Here is a 16,059-nt window from a genome sequence, read left to right on the forward strand (position 1 = left end):
GGTTCAGTCTCTGCCTGGTCTTAGAGAAGCTAGGTTCATGGAGCAAAGGAAATGGAGGAACTGGACCAACTGTCTGAGTCCTAAAGCAAAATCTTCTGCTTTCATGTTAGTAATCTAGAGCTCTACTGCAAAACAACCCCTCCATCATCTCTCTTTGCTGGTATAGAAATGATCAGGAAATCATACTAGAAATTGCTCAGAGTGCCATCGATTGGAGTGATGCTTTCCCTTTCTCCTTTCTGAGACTGTTCTGAGGAAAAGATAATAGGTTTGCAAAGTCATGGGACCCCTGGGTGGCTCAGTGGTTGAGCGGCTGCCTTTGGCTCGGGGGTGAGGTCCTGGGGTCCTGGGATCGAGTCCCTCCACAGGCTCCCTGTGTGGAGCCTGCTTCTCCCTCTGCCTGTGTTTCTGCCTCTCTCTGTGTGTCTCTCATGAATAAATAAATAAAAAATATTTTAAAAAAAGATTTGTAAAGTCATTTATTATCTTGAAGTTTAATTATATATATTAGTTACTACCTTCCAATGAATGATATTTAGATGAAAATACTGAATTATTTTGCTATACAGCAAGGATCTCCCTATAGACATTTTTATTTTATTTTTTTCAAAGATTTTTATTTATTTATTCATAGACACAGAGAGAGAGGCAGAGACACAGGCAGAGGGAGAAGCAGGCTCCGTGCAGGGAGCCCGATGTGGGACTCGATCCCAGGTCTCCATCCCAGATCTCCAGGATCACACCCCAGGCTGCAGGCAGCGCCAAACCACTGCACCACCAGGGCTGCCCTCTATAGACATTTTTAAAGCAGCTTTAGGGGAGGAGATATTTTTTTAAAAAAACAATAGAAAATAAAATATAAGATTCCTTTCCCTGTAAAAAACAATTTTTAGAAGTGTCATAATTTTTTGTGACTTGAGCATGACTTTTTAGATATAATCACAGCATTTGTCTGCTTTGAAATATTATTTTGCAAATTGAGATAATTGTTTCACAATTTGGAATTATATATACATTTGGAAATATATGTACATTTAGAAATACACATATTTGAAAAATACATGGAAATATGTATATATTGAATATATATGTATCATACATGTAGGTATGTAATTATTTAATTAGTACTAGCTTACCCTCTAGACCATAAGCTTCATGAAGGTAGAGATTATCTCTGATTTGTTTACCACTATATTCCCAGTGCCTGTCATGTATTAGAACACAATACATATCTATAGAATAAATGAATGAGCACTTAAAGAAGTGCAATGCAATGATGATATACCCGTATACATTTGTTTTTATCTTATGGGAATGCCTGCTTTAAAGTTTCCTTCTCTCATGCAAGAGACTCAGGTTATTGTTAGATTTTATTATTTTAAAAATCACTAATGCTCATCTACAGGTAAATATGATTGAAAATGTCCTCTGGATTATCAAATTGGATGTGTAATAGTTTGCTAGTTCATGAGATGGAGAATTTCAAATATTCAGGGATCAGCCCCAACAAAGCAGAGTAGGGGCAAAATCCACCAAACACAATTGTTTAAAGTGACCACTTGTCTCTGAAATACTTTTAAATTTTGCCTGGGAGTTACGTAGTTTCTTGGTATTCGTACCAGAGCATGTTCTGGGGTATTTGCACACTGGGTATGAAGCACCATTCATCTGTAAATGGCACAGCTAAGGGACTGAAGTCTGAGGTTGGTGGAGATGTAAGTGATGAAGACCACGGGGAGTGCAAGTCACTGCCAGAGGGAATGTTTGGAACTCTGGGTGCACTGTATAAGGAAGCTGAGCTTCCCGAAGAACTCACCCCCAAACTTTGTGGAATCATCTAGTGCTTCTTCAAGAGAAACCTGATGATGGGAAAGCTTTATAACAAGCTAAAACAGTTAACAGAAAACCTTTTCTTCCAGGAATAAGGCAGTGTGTGGTTGTGCACGAGTTAGTGGGGGTGGAAAGAGCTGTCTCATAGCCTTGCAAACAAGACCAGCATTGTCAAAAGTTTGCTGTTTCTACCACCGTTCCCTTATTCTCCTCTGCCCTCAAAAGATTTTCAAAGTGGTTGGAGCCATGATGTTGCCCAGTTTTGCTACCAACTTTCCTTTTTCTTGATCTTTTGTTTCAATGTCTGCTTTCTTTCCTCTATGTGCTCACTGAAGCCTGATTGTGGGGTCAAGCTATAATTAGTTTATATATGAAGTTTAATTCACTGTGGCTCTTTTGGCATTAGACTCAAATGGGCTTTGATGTCTGGCTGGAGCTTTGATCCCAGACCCTCGAATGGTGGTCATCACCCCAACTCAAAGGATTGCCCTTTAGTTTTTTCCCTCCTATTTGGAGACAGCTTTTCCCAATTACATCATTTGTGTTTGGCCATAAAAGCTGCAAGGCATCATTTTGTTGCTTTTCTCTATAGCAAAACTTGCAATTGATGCTCCTTACTTTGCCTGGCCGCAATAGAATGTTCACTGCTGGATAAGGCATTTGTAGAATGATGCTCAGACTTTAGTGGGGGTGCTGGTGAGAGCTGTTCTGCCCAAGGGCAAAGGGTCAGACTGTGTCCTGAGGGACCCTTCCTGGTTCTGCCCAGGAAATGCCCTGAAGCATAAACTACCCAACTCCGATATATTCAGTCAAGACTTTTTTTCCATGTTAGCAACTTTATCTTACTCCCCAGATTCTCCAGGCAGCAGATCCACTCCATCTTTCATGCCACACTTTCTGAGTGTGGATTAACAGCTTTTCTGTGAAATCAGAAGCTTGGGTGACGAGGTGGAAACAAAAGAATTGACTAGGGCTGAGCAAAACTGGAAGGGAGGTAACAAAGTAGCATCAGTGAAGGAAGAAGCACCAGCACCTGGTTTAAAAAGTAGAGAAGGAAAAATCAAAACAGTAGGAGAAGTGAGAGCCTGTTGGCAACAGAAGGGAGCAGGGAGCACTGGGTGATTACCTTCAACTGCCTCCGGAATACCTGCAACCAAAACAAAGCATCAAAGAGGAAAGGAAAGCCAGGACTAGACTGGAGAGAATATGGCTGTTAAGAAGAGAACAGGGGCAACCCAACTAGTTACACTGAATCCGACGACATTGGAACAAACAAACAAACAAAACCCCCACAATTATAGCACTGAGCTCCTTGCTTCTAATTTCCCTTGACAGCCCAAGTTTGTTTTAATTGGCATGTGAATGAACAGCATTATTTATTAATGTGTAATGGATACTTTGGAAGGTAACCTTTTTATCCTATTTGTGACCATTTTACTGGTGGAACCATTTGAATACATTAATTTTAATATTTAAACTTGCTGGGAACACTTTCTCATGGAGACGTACAAGCTGTTATGGCAAATGGTTTGCTTTGGACTAATGAGCCAGCTCCAAGTGGCATTTGGTGGGGAGGGGGTTGGGATGGAGGGGAGGTTTGGAGACATAGTGATTTGTCTGTCCACTTTAACAAGATTTATTAGTAGTGTGTAAAACATGTTTCAGCTTTTCTCCTCCCTCAACTATATAAATACAGTTGTCGATGTGTGACATAACCCAGGCCACAATGATAGACTCCACCCAGCCAAAAGGAATCTAATTCAGAGCTAGAAAGCAAGAAGCTTGCTTAGAAATTATTGAATGAGACAATGATAGAGAACATGAGTGAGTGGCCTTTAGCATGTAGGATCTGTCATGATCCTTTGGTATACTAATGTCATGGAGGAAAATTAGTTCCTGCATCACTAAGTGAATTGTTTGGCACACAGTAGGCATAAAAAAGAGATGATCCGAATAGAATTGATTTTGTATGCCAACGTTTTTTGAACATAATTCTGTTTTTAGATCTAATATACAATCTTGTTAATTATGAATCATGACTACAGTTACAGTTTCTTTTATGTCTGTGAGGACAGCAATGGAGAGGTCAATGGAGTGTGGCAAGGGAACTTTGGTTTTTGTTGTTTTTGTAAAGTAAATGTTGAGTTGATTCTACTTGTTGCAGAGATTAAATGGGTGCCATCAATTCAGTTAGTGTGTTAATGTGAGAGCAATTTACAACCAACCTATATTTTCTTGAGTCTCTAGAGATCATCAGTTGAAGGCTTGCAAGGCACTGTTTTGAGTACAGTAATATTAAGAGGCTATTAAAACAGCCTCTGGCTTCGCGGAACTTTTATATCGTAATTGGAGAGAAGAAATACACATAAACACCTACATACAATATATACATGTGTACAAGCCCAGGTAAAGAACCAAACAGCATTTGGTAAGAATCAGATATTCTACAGTTACCTGGAGTTCAGAGGAGGGAAATGAACAGATCTTGGAGGGAAGGTTAGACCACACAGGGTAAAAAGGGCAGCTGGGCAAAGGTGCAAGAGTCTGAAATAATGATATAGGATGCATTCCTTCGCACAACACTGTCTGAACTGCAGCAGGTTGTGACTTGTTGGATTCAATTTCTGAGGCTCTTTGATGTATTGATTTTTGAACTAGATATGGTGCTTTTCCATAGACAAGCCAGCTGGTGGCATTTCCAGACCTGTATCCCAGTGGAAGCCGCCGCCACCAGTGTCCCAAGCAGAGGTGACCATTTCACAAATGCTACTTTGGGGGAAAGTTTATAGGTCCCTCTGGAAGAAAAAAAAAAAAAAAAGCCACAACTCATATAATCCTTAGTATGTATGTGCCTGCCACGTTGTAAACACCCCCCCACACACACCCCGCCGTATTATCTATAAGTCTTGTAACAGGCATATTCTGTTAGCAGTTCCATTTTACCCGGGGGAAAGAGAGGCACAGAGAGGCGAAGTTGTCTGCACAGCTGGTGAAGGCTGGAACAGGATTCACATTCAGACAGTCTGGTTTCAGAGTCCGAGCTCTTGTGGTTTGCCCAAGATAGCAAATAACAACAATAAAAAAAAAAAAAAAAAAAAAAATTCAAACAAAAACCAAGGCGCGCAGGCGCGCGCGCAAGCATGAAACCCCGAATTGCTGCAACCGCTTGCTTTACAGCGACATCCTCCTGCCTAATTGTATCTGCCTTCTGAAATAAATAAATAAATAAATAAATAAATAAATAAATAAATAAATAATAAATCAGCAAGCCACGAAACTAAGAGTTAGACAGCTTTTGAACATTGCACGGTATTTAGTGCCTGCCTTTGCAGAGCGGAGCCAAAGACACCAAAGCCGCGGAAACGGCCTTTGAAGGCGCTCGGAGTACCCCGCTTGGCAAGGTGAAAGGGACCTAAATCGGCGTGAGCGGCTGTGAACGGCGGCCGTGGGGGAAAGGGTTAAGGCTGTGCGCTGCCAGTCGGTCGAGTTTCAGAAAGTTCTCCGGGGAGCCCCAGCGCCGCGTCCCTCCGCGACCCTGCCGGCGGGCGAGGCCGACTGGAGCAGGATGCTGGGGCTCCGGGCGCTCGCCCCGCGCTTTGTGCGAGGCAAAGGGACCAATAGGGAACGAGGCAAAAATTGGGTGCCGTAAACCCGAAAAGGGGGCGAGGAGGCCCGCCGCGGGAAGAGCGGGGGAGGGGAGGGGGAGGAGCAGCAGGGCCGAGCTTGGAGGAGGCCGGCGCCCCCGACAGGAGAGGGGGACGCCCGGGGGAGCGGGCCTCGGAGCGGAGGCGGGAGGCGGGAGGCGGGAGGCGGGAGGCGGGAGGGAGGCGGGCGCGGGGGGGGGGGGGTGGCCGGGCCGCCGCGCGTGACGTAGCGCCGGGCAGGGCGTTATCAGCTGCGGGGCCGCGGCGGGGGCGGCGCGGCGACAGCGGACGGCGCCGCCCGGGCCCGGACGGCTGCAGCCCGCGGCCGCGAGCGGGTCCCGAGCGCTTCTGGCGGCCGCGCCGTCGCCGCGCCCCGTCTCAGGGCCCCGTCTCAGGGCGGCATGAGCCCGCGGCCGCGGCAGCCCTAGCCCGCGCTGCTCCGTCCCGGGCGGCCCGGCTGCGGTGGCGGGTGCTCGCTGCAAGGGTGGGGGCCATGAAGCCGAGCGCGGCCGGGCCGGCGAGGGAGCTGGAGCCGCAGGCGCCGGGCCGGGGCGAGCAGCGCGCGGCGGAGCCCGAGGGGCGCTGGCGGGAGAAGGGCGAGGCGGACACGGAGCGGCAGCGCACCAGGGAGCGGCAGGAGGCCACGCTGGCCGGGCTGGCGGAGCTGGAGTACCTGCGCCAGCGCCAGGAGCTGCTGGTGCGGGGCGCCCTGCGCGGCGCCGGGGGTGCAGGCGTCGCGGCGCCCCGCGCTGGGGAGCTGCCGGCGGAGGCGGCGCAGCGCAGCCGCCTGGAGGAGAAGTTCCTGGAGGAGAACATCTTGCTGCTGCGGAAGCAATTGGTAGGTCGTGCCTGGAGGTAGAGGCACGGCTGTCCCCGCACAGGGGCCGGGATTCGGGTAGGTGGTCTGGGGGTGGGCGCCAGAGTGCCCCCGGCTTGGCTCTCCGGGCTCCGGGACCCTCCCCCTTCCTGCGCGGGCCGCGGGCGCCCACGCGTGTGTGGCGGGTGCCCGCTTTGTGTCAGGGGGCGACCCCGCGCGGGTTGCCAGGACGGCTGGCGGCGCTGCCTTCGGATTCTCGGAGTCGCCGGGCCGTAACCTTCAGGGGCATCCAGTTAGACGAACGCAGCGCCCTCGCCCCGAGTGTCTGCAAGCCCTCCTTTAAAATGCCATCTCGTTTGGGGGGGGGGTGTCTTAGCTCCACGTCCTCCCGCCGAGAGGGGACAAAAGCCGGGGAGGGGGCTGGTGGCGGGGTTAACTGTCCGATGCCGAATTTTACGATTACGCGGAAGCGCGCGGAGGGGGCCCTGGCCCTCCCGGGGCTCTCGGCGCGCCAGCCTTGGCCTGGGCTGCGCCTGATTTCAAATAGAAGCCCTTTGTATGAGGCACGGCGAAAACACGCAAATGATAGAAATTTGGCTGGAGCGAGTGCCCCGTCCTCTCCTGTTTCATGTGACTGGTGGTGGAGGTGGGGAAGAGAGAACCTGCTCCTGGGCAGCAGGTACCTCCGTCCGTGGCTCAGCCGTTCTATGCCATCTGCGTTCATGGGGAAGAACAAGAACTTTGGCGCTTAATGTATTGATGAGCAGCTTTTGACCCCGCCTCAGAATAATGGCGGCAGCTTTGTTATGGTGACCTCAAAAATGTAGTTTTGAAAACAGAGAGGGAAAAAAAAAAAAAGCAAGCTTTTTCTGACCATGTGATACTGTCTGAGACCGGACACATGCTAGATAATGCCCCTCCTGCAAGAGTGAACATAGGTGATGCCATGTGGTTATTTGTCAAGGGGGTTTCTTGTATTCTCTCTTTTTCAGATTAATTTTTCTCTCTCCTCCTTCTCTCTCTCGGCATCAAAGGGGTTTTACTTTGGTTCCTTTTTCCTGGAGAAACTCATTCTAGCAAACAGGCATGTACGGTTTGTGTCTACAAGCTTTTAAAACCAAGGGACAGACAGGACTGGAATAGATACTCCTTTGCATCTGTTTTTTCTTGAAGATGTGCCCTGGTTCGTGCAATACCTGTTTTGGCGTTTTCCTGTTTCTTTGGAAGTAGACTAGGTCTGTATGTAACATGGATGTGAGTTCATTCCTGCCAGTAATTCCTGGTCGTTGACGTTTTATGCATTGTCTTGTGCAATAGCACCTTTTTCTCTTCACGAGTTTCAAGATTGTGAGTGGCACATTCCTGTTGTCCCCTGGAGGGGAGCAAGACAGCATGTCAGGAGAATTTCAGCCCAGCGTTTTGTGGTACTATTTTCATTTGTAGACTTGGCATTCATGATTTGAACCAGATGCCTTTGGAGTTCTTTTGCTTTCCCAGCAATAGGAAGCACTAGGTGGCGGTGTGAGTTAGCGCTACAGATCTGTCACCCTTGGAAACCCGAGTTGTGTTCAAATCTTGATGGACCTTCCCTTGAGGGTTTTGGATTTTGCCAGCTCACATTATACTTGGCACTGGCTATTAGTATTAGTTTCTCACTTTCAAAGGCCCTAAGACTGATTAAACCCCACAAAGCAGCTAATAGAAAACAAAACTCTGTGGGACATTTGGCCAGAAAATCTCACCTAAGTAAGAGTATAGTGTATTGTAGGAAATATCTTACACTCTGACTTCAAATTAAAGAGTCTACTGTGAAGTACGGTTTTGTAAAAAATTGGCTGTATGCAGAGGATCTTTTTTTAAAATCTCGTTTTCTTGTCCTTACCTATAAAAAGTGAGTTTGCATATATTCATTGAAACAAAAAGCAAGTCCTGTTTTTATGAAGAAACTATAGCACCACAAAATGTAAGGAAGTAAAACTAAACAATAGGACATATTCTTGAAGATTAAAACAATTTTTTTTCAGGTCATCCAGTAAGATTTTGGTTTTGGAAGATTTAGTGAACTCTCCAAATGGTAATTTGAAGCCTAAGAGCAGACTTTCTGGTTCTTTGTGACCAAACATGTGTTCATTTTTCTTTTCTGTGTTTCTTCCTAATCAGAATTGTTTGCGGAGAAGAGATGCTGGTTTGTTGAATCAGTTGCAAGAACTTGACAAGCAGATAAGCGACCTTAGACTGGATGTAGAAAAGACATCTGAAGAGCACCTGGAGACAGATAGTCGGCCCAGCTCAGGTGAGTAAGTGAGCACAAGGACAGCATTCTGCACTCAAGTTCTACTTCAGCCCCCAGTGTTTAACATTCCCAGACCTGCAAATGGCAATGGAGTTTGTTTCTAGTGCAAAGAGGATTAAAAAAAAAAAAAAAAAAAAAAAAAAGCAGTCTGCCATTCAGTTGTATGAGAGGGAAATAAAACCAGATGAAAAAATTTTTAATAATGAGATTGATCTGACTGGAGTCCCCTGAGTTTAAAAATAAAAGCTTCTATTCAAATTTCTGGAAGAGCAGTCCTCCTTTGAAACTTGAGAAAGTCAGAACTGGGCTAGAAAATTTGTCACACTTCAGCTTCCTGAGACCACTTCAAAAGTTTTTTTTTTTTTCTTTCTTTTAAGCCATTTGGCTCCTTAACTAGATTTTTTTTCTTCAAATTATTCTTTTTTGAAACATTTTTGATGAAGTTGAGGCTTTGACAGACCTAAGTCTCTTTCCTTGCACATCTTTAAAGGTGGGGTCAAGGAGGAGGAAGGTTAATTTGAGAGTGAGAGTAACTTTGAAATGTATCCATAGATATGGGCTCTTTGCCTTTTCCTAAGAGTTGCTTGAAATAAAATCATACAGTCACAACACTAAATCCAGTGGACCAAAATTGTGCCCCCCTCCACCTCCCACCCAAGCAAGCCTCCCTTTCCTATCTTTCCTAGTTGATTAACCCTTTTCTTTTTAAGCACAAATGTGTATATTGCTTGACATGATCTTAATTCCAAATGGTGTTTTTATTTGTAGGGTTTTATGAGCTGAGTGATGGGGCTTCAGGATCCCTTTCCAATTCCTCTAACTCGGTCTTCAGTGAGTGTTTATCGAGTTGTCATTCCAGCACCTGTTTTTGCAGCCCCTTGGAGGCAACCTTGACTATCTCAGATGGTTGCCCCAAATCTGCAGGTAAGACTTTTCAGAATTGATAGACATTTTTAACTGGAAGGGGGTCAAAGGCTCTTAAAGATTATCTAGCTCCAGAACCCCTTCTATTGGTAGAAAAACAAAAGGTCAGAGAATTTCATCAATGTGCTACATTTCATGACATAGTTGATCTAGAACCACAATGACCACTATTCAAATCCTCTTTGGGTAACAGTTAGCTGATGGTGGTAAGATAGCTTATTGTTAGAAATCCTGTCCCAATATTACAGGTTTTGGTGCTCTGTTTGTGAGCCTTTGCTGTTAGTTTAACTTGTTTGCATTTTCTTTTGAAAAGCACTTTGGATCTTTTTTTTTTTTTAATCATTTAAAGCTCAGGCTTACACTAAATTAAATGTATCTGCCAGACTGATTGGTACTTCAGGGAGCAGTGCCCGCCCTCCCCTCTCCCCCTCCCCAGGTTATCTAGACTGCTTGTACGATGGCAGCTGTCTTTTCTTCTGGCAGGTGGGTGGGATGAGATTCCCCTGAGCCATGTGCCACGGTCCCTCATTTTGGACCTTCCTTGCAGTGACCTCCGGAGAGAGTCTTGCTGTTGTTGGTATTGGAAGAGTTTCTGCATTTCCACTGTATGTCACTGTACTGGATGCTCTGCATACCTTGACCTCCTTTGAATCCTCCCGGTAGTTCTATAGGGTGTGCAAGTATCGTTAGCTCCATTATATGTCTCAGAAAAATAAGGTCTAGTGAGGTGAGGTTAATTGTCTAAGGTTACAGAGCTAGTGAGAAGTAGAGGCAGGATTCAAGCTCAGGACTAACTGTCAGGTCCTAGTTTTTTCCACCACACCAAGGAATTCAGAAATCTTTGTGTTCGACCTTCTCATTGAACAGAGGAGGAATTTGGTTTTATAAATCAGCTCGTCAGAAGCTCCTCATTTGCTGAATGGCAGAGTTGTTGCTGAAACTTGGGACTCCTTTCTTCATTCTTTACTCTGGTTCCTCAGAAGAGCAGAGAAAACATGGAGAGGAGCTGTAGGTGCAGCACAAGTCATTGCACTCTCGGTTTCTCTTCTCTGTGTCCTCCACTTGGGAGGAAGGGTGAATTTTTGAGATCTAAGCAATGCAGAAATAAAGCCAAATAACTGAGGCTGCTAACTGGCTGTTTTCTTTGTGTTTGTACTGTGTGCTGTCAGCAGTAATCATTTGGGGAAGCACAAATCTGTGTTACCTAGAGTGTCTAGGCTTCAAGTTCATTGGTAATTGTTTCCCTTCACTCTGCAGATCTGGTTTCAGAGGGAAGCTTTAAAACCCATTAAAGGCACTTTGGTATAGGTTTTCCTTGAAGACAGACCCCTGATCTCCCAAATGCCACATCTTCACATAATTGAGACAGTTGTACTGGGCCTTGGGGACTGAGATGTCTGTCTTGTTCCTTAACTCTAAGTAGGGAACAGGGACAGAACAGTAAAATATAGGTAAATGTAGGGCAATGTTTTAAATGTAGGGCAAAGATAGAGTAGTGGAGGAGGGGGGCTGGGCAATGATATTAGCTAGAAAAGATTCCCTTTCTTACAATTAGTTATTTATTAAGAGTGGAGGTGGGAGGTAAAGACACAGCATTTGTAGAAAAATCTTTTCTTTACAAATGAATCATATCATTTCTGGGTCCAGACTGTATTTTCCCCCAGGGATGCTAATCATCATCGAATGTCATGGAGCTTTCCCTTAAATTAACCAATTTACATAGATTCTGGTACATAGTAGGTTTTCAATATTTGAGTAAATATAATATAGGATATATTAAATAGTAATAGAAACTATGATTTTCCTTAGCTGAAGTTCATTAAGGGGATTTGATATTTATAATAATCACCAAGGTGTAAGACATTAAAATCATTTAATTAAGCAAGAAAGCTTGATTTCATTGTATTTTGGCATCTATGTTTTGAGATATGGAAAATTTATTCATTAATACAATTCAATCTTTTAAAACCTTATCAAGAATTCTTTCCTATTTAAAAATATTGTTTCATTTTTTAGTGTCATTATTGAAAATATAAGGTGATTATTATTTATATTTGGTTGGTCTCCATTGAAATTTGATCAGTTTCTTTGAATTTCCAATTGACAGTTATACTTGAACATACGTCATTAAGAACTAGGTCTAAGAAAATAGAAAATGAGGAGAAAGCTCCCAGAAAGTACAGTTTATCTGCAATATTTCAAAAGGAAACCAGGAGTAAAACACAAAAAGAGTAGCTCAGAGAAAGAATGACTCAAAAAGTGTGTTTTTTTTTCCAGTTCTAAATGCAGTGCATACTTACTGAAAACTTAGAAAATAGAAAATAAAGAAGTAAATCTCACCTGTTTTCTCACTACACTGTCATGCAACTGTTGGCATCTTGGTGTGCTTCATCTCAGACTTATTTCTTTGCATACATACAGTTAATAAAATTATCATCATAGTCTGGTATTATATCATGATTTTCCCTAAACTTTAAAGCATTTCCCCCATATTATTCAATAGTTTGAAAGTATTTTTAACGGCTCAATATTTTAGGATATATCATTTCTTGTTACAAAGTTCTTTGTTAAATATTTCTTCCCTTATCCAGAAGTATGGACTGTATGTACTGTATGTACAGTAGCTTGTAAGAATAGTTGTTGATTCTTTACCATTCTCTCTACCGATGAATTTGTTTTCGTAGAAATTGGCCTGAGTCAAGCTGATGGCTAATTCATTTCTTCAGAGTGTACCTTTAAATGTTTTTCAGATCTCATAGGATGGTTGGAAAGTAAAGAAGGCCACTGTGAAGACCAGGCCTCAGGGGCAGTGTGCCATTCCTCCTCTACATCACAATTTAATTCCCTTGGTGTCATTGCAGATGTGAACCCCAAGTACCAGTGTGATCTGGTGTCTAAAAACGGGAATGATGTCTATCGCTATCCCAGTCCACTTCATGCCGTGGCGGTGCAGAGTCCAATGTTTCTCCTTTGCCTGACGGGCAACCCTCTGAGGGAAGAGGAGAGGCTTGGTAACCATGCCAGTGACATTTGCGTTGGATCTGAGCTGGACGCCATGAAGACAGACACTTCCTTACCGTCTCCAGGTAGTTTGTGGTCGGCTCCCCACCCTTCATCCAGTAAGAGAATGGATGGCTACATTCTGAGCCTGGTGCAGAAAAAAACACACCCTGTAAGGACCAACAAACCAAGAACCAGCGTGAGTGCTGATCCCACGAAGGGTCTTCTGAGGAACGGGAGCGTCTGTGTCAGAGTGACTGGGGGCGTCTCACAGGGCAACAGCGGGAACCTTAAGAATTCTAAACAGGTGCTTTTGCCCTCTGGCGGAATCCCCTGTTTGGACAACGGGACATTCTCCCCACTGAAGCAGTGGTCAAAAGAAGCAAAGGCAGAACCACTGGAGAGCAAGAGGTTGCTGTCCCCGCCGGAGGCCTGCTCGCCAGCCGCTGCCCCTGAACTCCCAAGCAAGCATCTGCCCAAAAACGCCAAGCCAGCTTCCCAGGAACACGCCCGGTGTCCCACGGCTGCGACAGGGGAGTCCCCCAAGGACGGCGTTCAGGTCCTCGCCGCCTCTCCGAAGGAGAGCCCCGGGAGGGGCCCCGCCCCGCCGCAGGAGAACAGAGTCGTCCAGCCACTGAGAAAGGGGTCCCAGAAAGGCGGCCTGCAGCCGGCCCCGGCAGCAGCGCCCTCTCCGGCACCCGCCGCGCCCGCCGCGCCCGCCGCGCCGCCGCCGTCTTCAGCTTTCGCGCTGGAGGAGCGGCCGGCGCTGGATTTCAAGAGCGAGGGCTCCTCCTCCCAAAGCCTGGAGGACGGGCCCCCGGCCAGGGCGCCGTCGGCCCCGGGCCTGCAGGCGGCGGCCGCCCGGCCCCACCGCGGCGCCCGGCCCCCCGCCGCCCCGCGCTCGGCCCCGAGGCACCGGGGGGCGCAGGGTCTCCACGCGCCCGACGGGGCGCTGCCGCCCGCGAGGGAGAAGAGCCGCGCGGCCGGCAAGAAGTGCCGCTTCCCCGACGACGCGGACACAAACAAGAGGCCCCGGAAGGCCTCGTCCCGGGGGCGGAAGGGCGGGGGCGGCCAGCCCGAGGCGGGGGCGCCGTGCCGCGGGCTGGGTGCGGGCCAGCGGGCGGCGGGGGCCAGGGCGCACGGCCACGGCCACGGCCGGGAGACGCTGGTGGCCAAGCCCAGGCACAAGCGAGCCGACTCGCGGCGGTGGCGCTCGGCCGCCGAGGTCTCGCTGGAGGAAGCCCTGCGCAGGTCGCGGCGGCGGCGCGAGCACGTGGGGCTGTTCCCCGCCGCCGCGCCGCTGCCCTACAGCAGCCCCTACGCCTACGTGGCCAGCGACTCCGAGTACTCGGCCGAGTGCGAGTCCCTCTTCCACTCCACGGTGCTCGACACCAGCGAGGACGAGCGCAGCAACTACACCACCAACTGCTTCGGGGACAGCGAGTCGAGCGTGAGCGACGGGGACTTCGCGGGCGACAGCACGAGCTCCAGCGACTCCGAGGAAAGCGGGGGCCTGATTTGGTCCCAGTTCGTGCAGACCCTCCCCATCCCGGCGGTCGCAGCCCCGGACCTCCACGGCAACCCCACCAAGACCTTTGTCAAAATTAAGGCCTCGCATAACCTCAAGAAGAAAATCCTCCGCTTCCGGTCGGGCTCCCTGAAGCTCATGACGACTGTTTGAGGAGCGCCCCACGCCCCGGGGAGGGGGAGGGGTGGGGGTGGGGGTGGAGGGTGGGGTGTTTTCTAGTTTAATAGAGGAAAAGGTGGCGTCTTATTTGTGCGTGCGCGTGCGTGTGCGTGTGTGTGTGTGTGTAACAGTTCCACGGAATGCTTTTCTTTTGTTGAGATAAACTGGAGGTGCTTTGTCTCGTCTTCATCCTGTAGGGATACTAGTGCCTTTCGTGGAAGGTAAAGAATGTTTTGCTGGCTAGGAGTCAATACTGGGTTTTTAATGCTGGTGATAGTGAATGACTTTTGTGGTATCAGGTGACTCTTCTTGGAAATTCTCTGAGCATCCGTGAAGGCACAGGTTTCGGTGTTCAAGGCTTGCTGGGATGGGGCCTTTTGATCCGAAGGTCAGGTGGATGGAATTTAGACATACATTGCTTCTTGGTTCTCTAGGGCTGTGTCTCCATGAGGGTTTCCCCATCGAGAGGCATCACATGCAATTGTGTGAAGTAGGTACGATGGACAGTCATTGTTTTCTGTAATTTTTTATATAGTCCCCCTTTCTTAGATGTATCCCCATTCTATTTTCTTCTCAGAACTGTTTGGTTTACTGGACTCAGAACTTGAAGACCAGACCCTGAATCCAGAGCTGGTGACCTCTGGGTAGGATGCTGGTAATAACTGTAAAAGGATTCACTCAAACTTTTGCCACACTTGGTGCCTAGGCCCTGGTTACATAACCCTTTCTGGGCCAATTAGCCAACATTTTGATGCCTTTCTCTTCCTCCGTAATTTGCAGCAGATCCAGCCATTTCTTCTTGGAAGGACTTGCCTTTGGGGTAAATTTTGGTCCTTGGGTACTTAGAAATTCACTCCTAATGAAATAACCCTTGAGTGTAACTCCAAGCCCAGAATTGCTCACTGAGTATGGTGCCACCTAAGCATTGGCCCAAACATTTTAGTGCAATCCAGTCCAGATTGGATCACTGACCCTGTCTGGAAGGGCTTTTTAAAAAAAAAAAAAAAAAAAAAAAAAAATTGTTTTGGTAAGCAGTATTGTGTAAATTGTTTTTTATACCAATATATGCATGTTTTGTGCATGAGTAGTATTTGTTTTGATATTTCTATGGATGTTAAATTACTGTATGATATAAACAGTATGTGTTTTTATATATCATTGTGTAAATTTAATATAACACATTTTATGCTGTAATAAACAATTTGTTTTACTGCTGTTAAGTTTGTTGTTTGGATATAAAACCAGTTACATAAATCTTGTGCTGATTATTTTGGGTTTTCAATTCTAGCATTAGAATATTTGCAATAATTAAAGCAAGCTTTAGGCAAAGGCTTTAAATAGATGGTAAGTAAACAAATGAGGAAAAGCAAACCACTTCTTTAGAATAGGTAAGATACTTCTTTAAAATTTAAGGTAAATTTGGTAGATGTCTTCTAAGGAAAATATTTCAGAAGAGAGTCTTCCCCGTCCCCCAACTCTGCAGTATAAAAGAATTTCCGACATGGAAAAGTTGAAATGATGGTGCAGTAAACACCTGTATAGCCAACACCCAGATTCAACAGTTGCTAACAATTGCTAACACTTGCTTTAACTCTCTTTACATATGTATTAGGTTAAACCATATTACTGGTTTTGATGGTTAAGGACAGATTTTGGCAATCCTCCCTCCACCACACTGCTGTACCATTTTAGAGTAAATTTCAGGCATCTTGATGTTTCATCTCAACACTTAAGCATGTATTTCCTAAGAATAAGGAAATTCTGTATAGAACTACATCATGATCATACCTAAGGAAAACTGACAATAATTCTTAATATCATTAAATATTTAATTTCTATTCAAATTTTCCAATTTGTTTCAGAA

The 16,059-nt window shown here is 46.3% G+C and overlaps 1 protein-coding gene across 2 annotated transcripts; it reads left to right on the forward strand.

Moving 5' to 3' along the window:
• The first annotated feature begins 5,907 nt into the window (after nucleotides 1–5,907).
• Nucleotides 5,908–15,415, forward strand: DACT1 (dishevelled binding antagonist of beta catenin 1). Of its 2 annotated transcripts, none has more exons than XM_077909466.1 (4): nucleotides 5,908–6,312; nucleotides 8,452–8,584; nucleotides 9,353–9,508; nucleotides 12,259–15,415. In XM_077909466.1, exons 1-4 carry the CDS (start codon nucleotides 5,968–5,970, stop codon nucleotides 14,187–14,189), a joined length of 2,565 nt encoding a protein of 854 aa, XP_077765592.1. In that variant the 5' UTR covers nucleotides 5,908–5,967; the 3' UTR covers nucleotides 14,190–15,415. The 2 variants fall into 2 exon arrangements, with proteins under 2 accessions (XP_077765592.1, XP_077765593.1); XM_077909467.1 differs by having other exon boundaries at nucleotides 5,910–6,312; nucleotides 12,370–15,415.
• The last annotated feature ends 644 nt before the right edge of the window (nucleotides 15,416–16,059 follow it).

This window comes from Canis aureus, chromosome 9 (assembly GCF_053574225.1).
Source record: "Canis aureus isolate CA01 chromosome 9, VMU_Caureus_v.1.0, whole genome shotgun sequence".
NCBI lineage: Eukaryota > Metazoa > Chordata > Mammalia > Carnivora > Canidae > Canis > Canis aureus.

Coding starts and splice junctions, on each gene's coding strand:
- DACT1 (XM_077909466.1), top strand. CDS start 5,968: ATGAAGCCGAGCGCGGCCGGGCCGGCGAGGGAGCTGGAGCCGCAGGCG. Junction 6,313..8,451: donor TGCTGCTGCGGAAGCAATTG/GTAGGTCGTGCC, acceptor CTTCCTAATCAG/AATTGTTTGCGGAGAAGAGA. Junction 8,585..9,352: donor AGATAGTCGGCCCAGCTCAG/GTGAGTAAGTGA, acceptor TTTTATTTGTAG/GGTTTTATGAGCTGAGTGAT.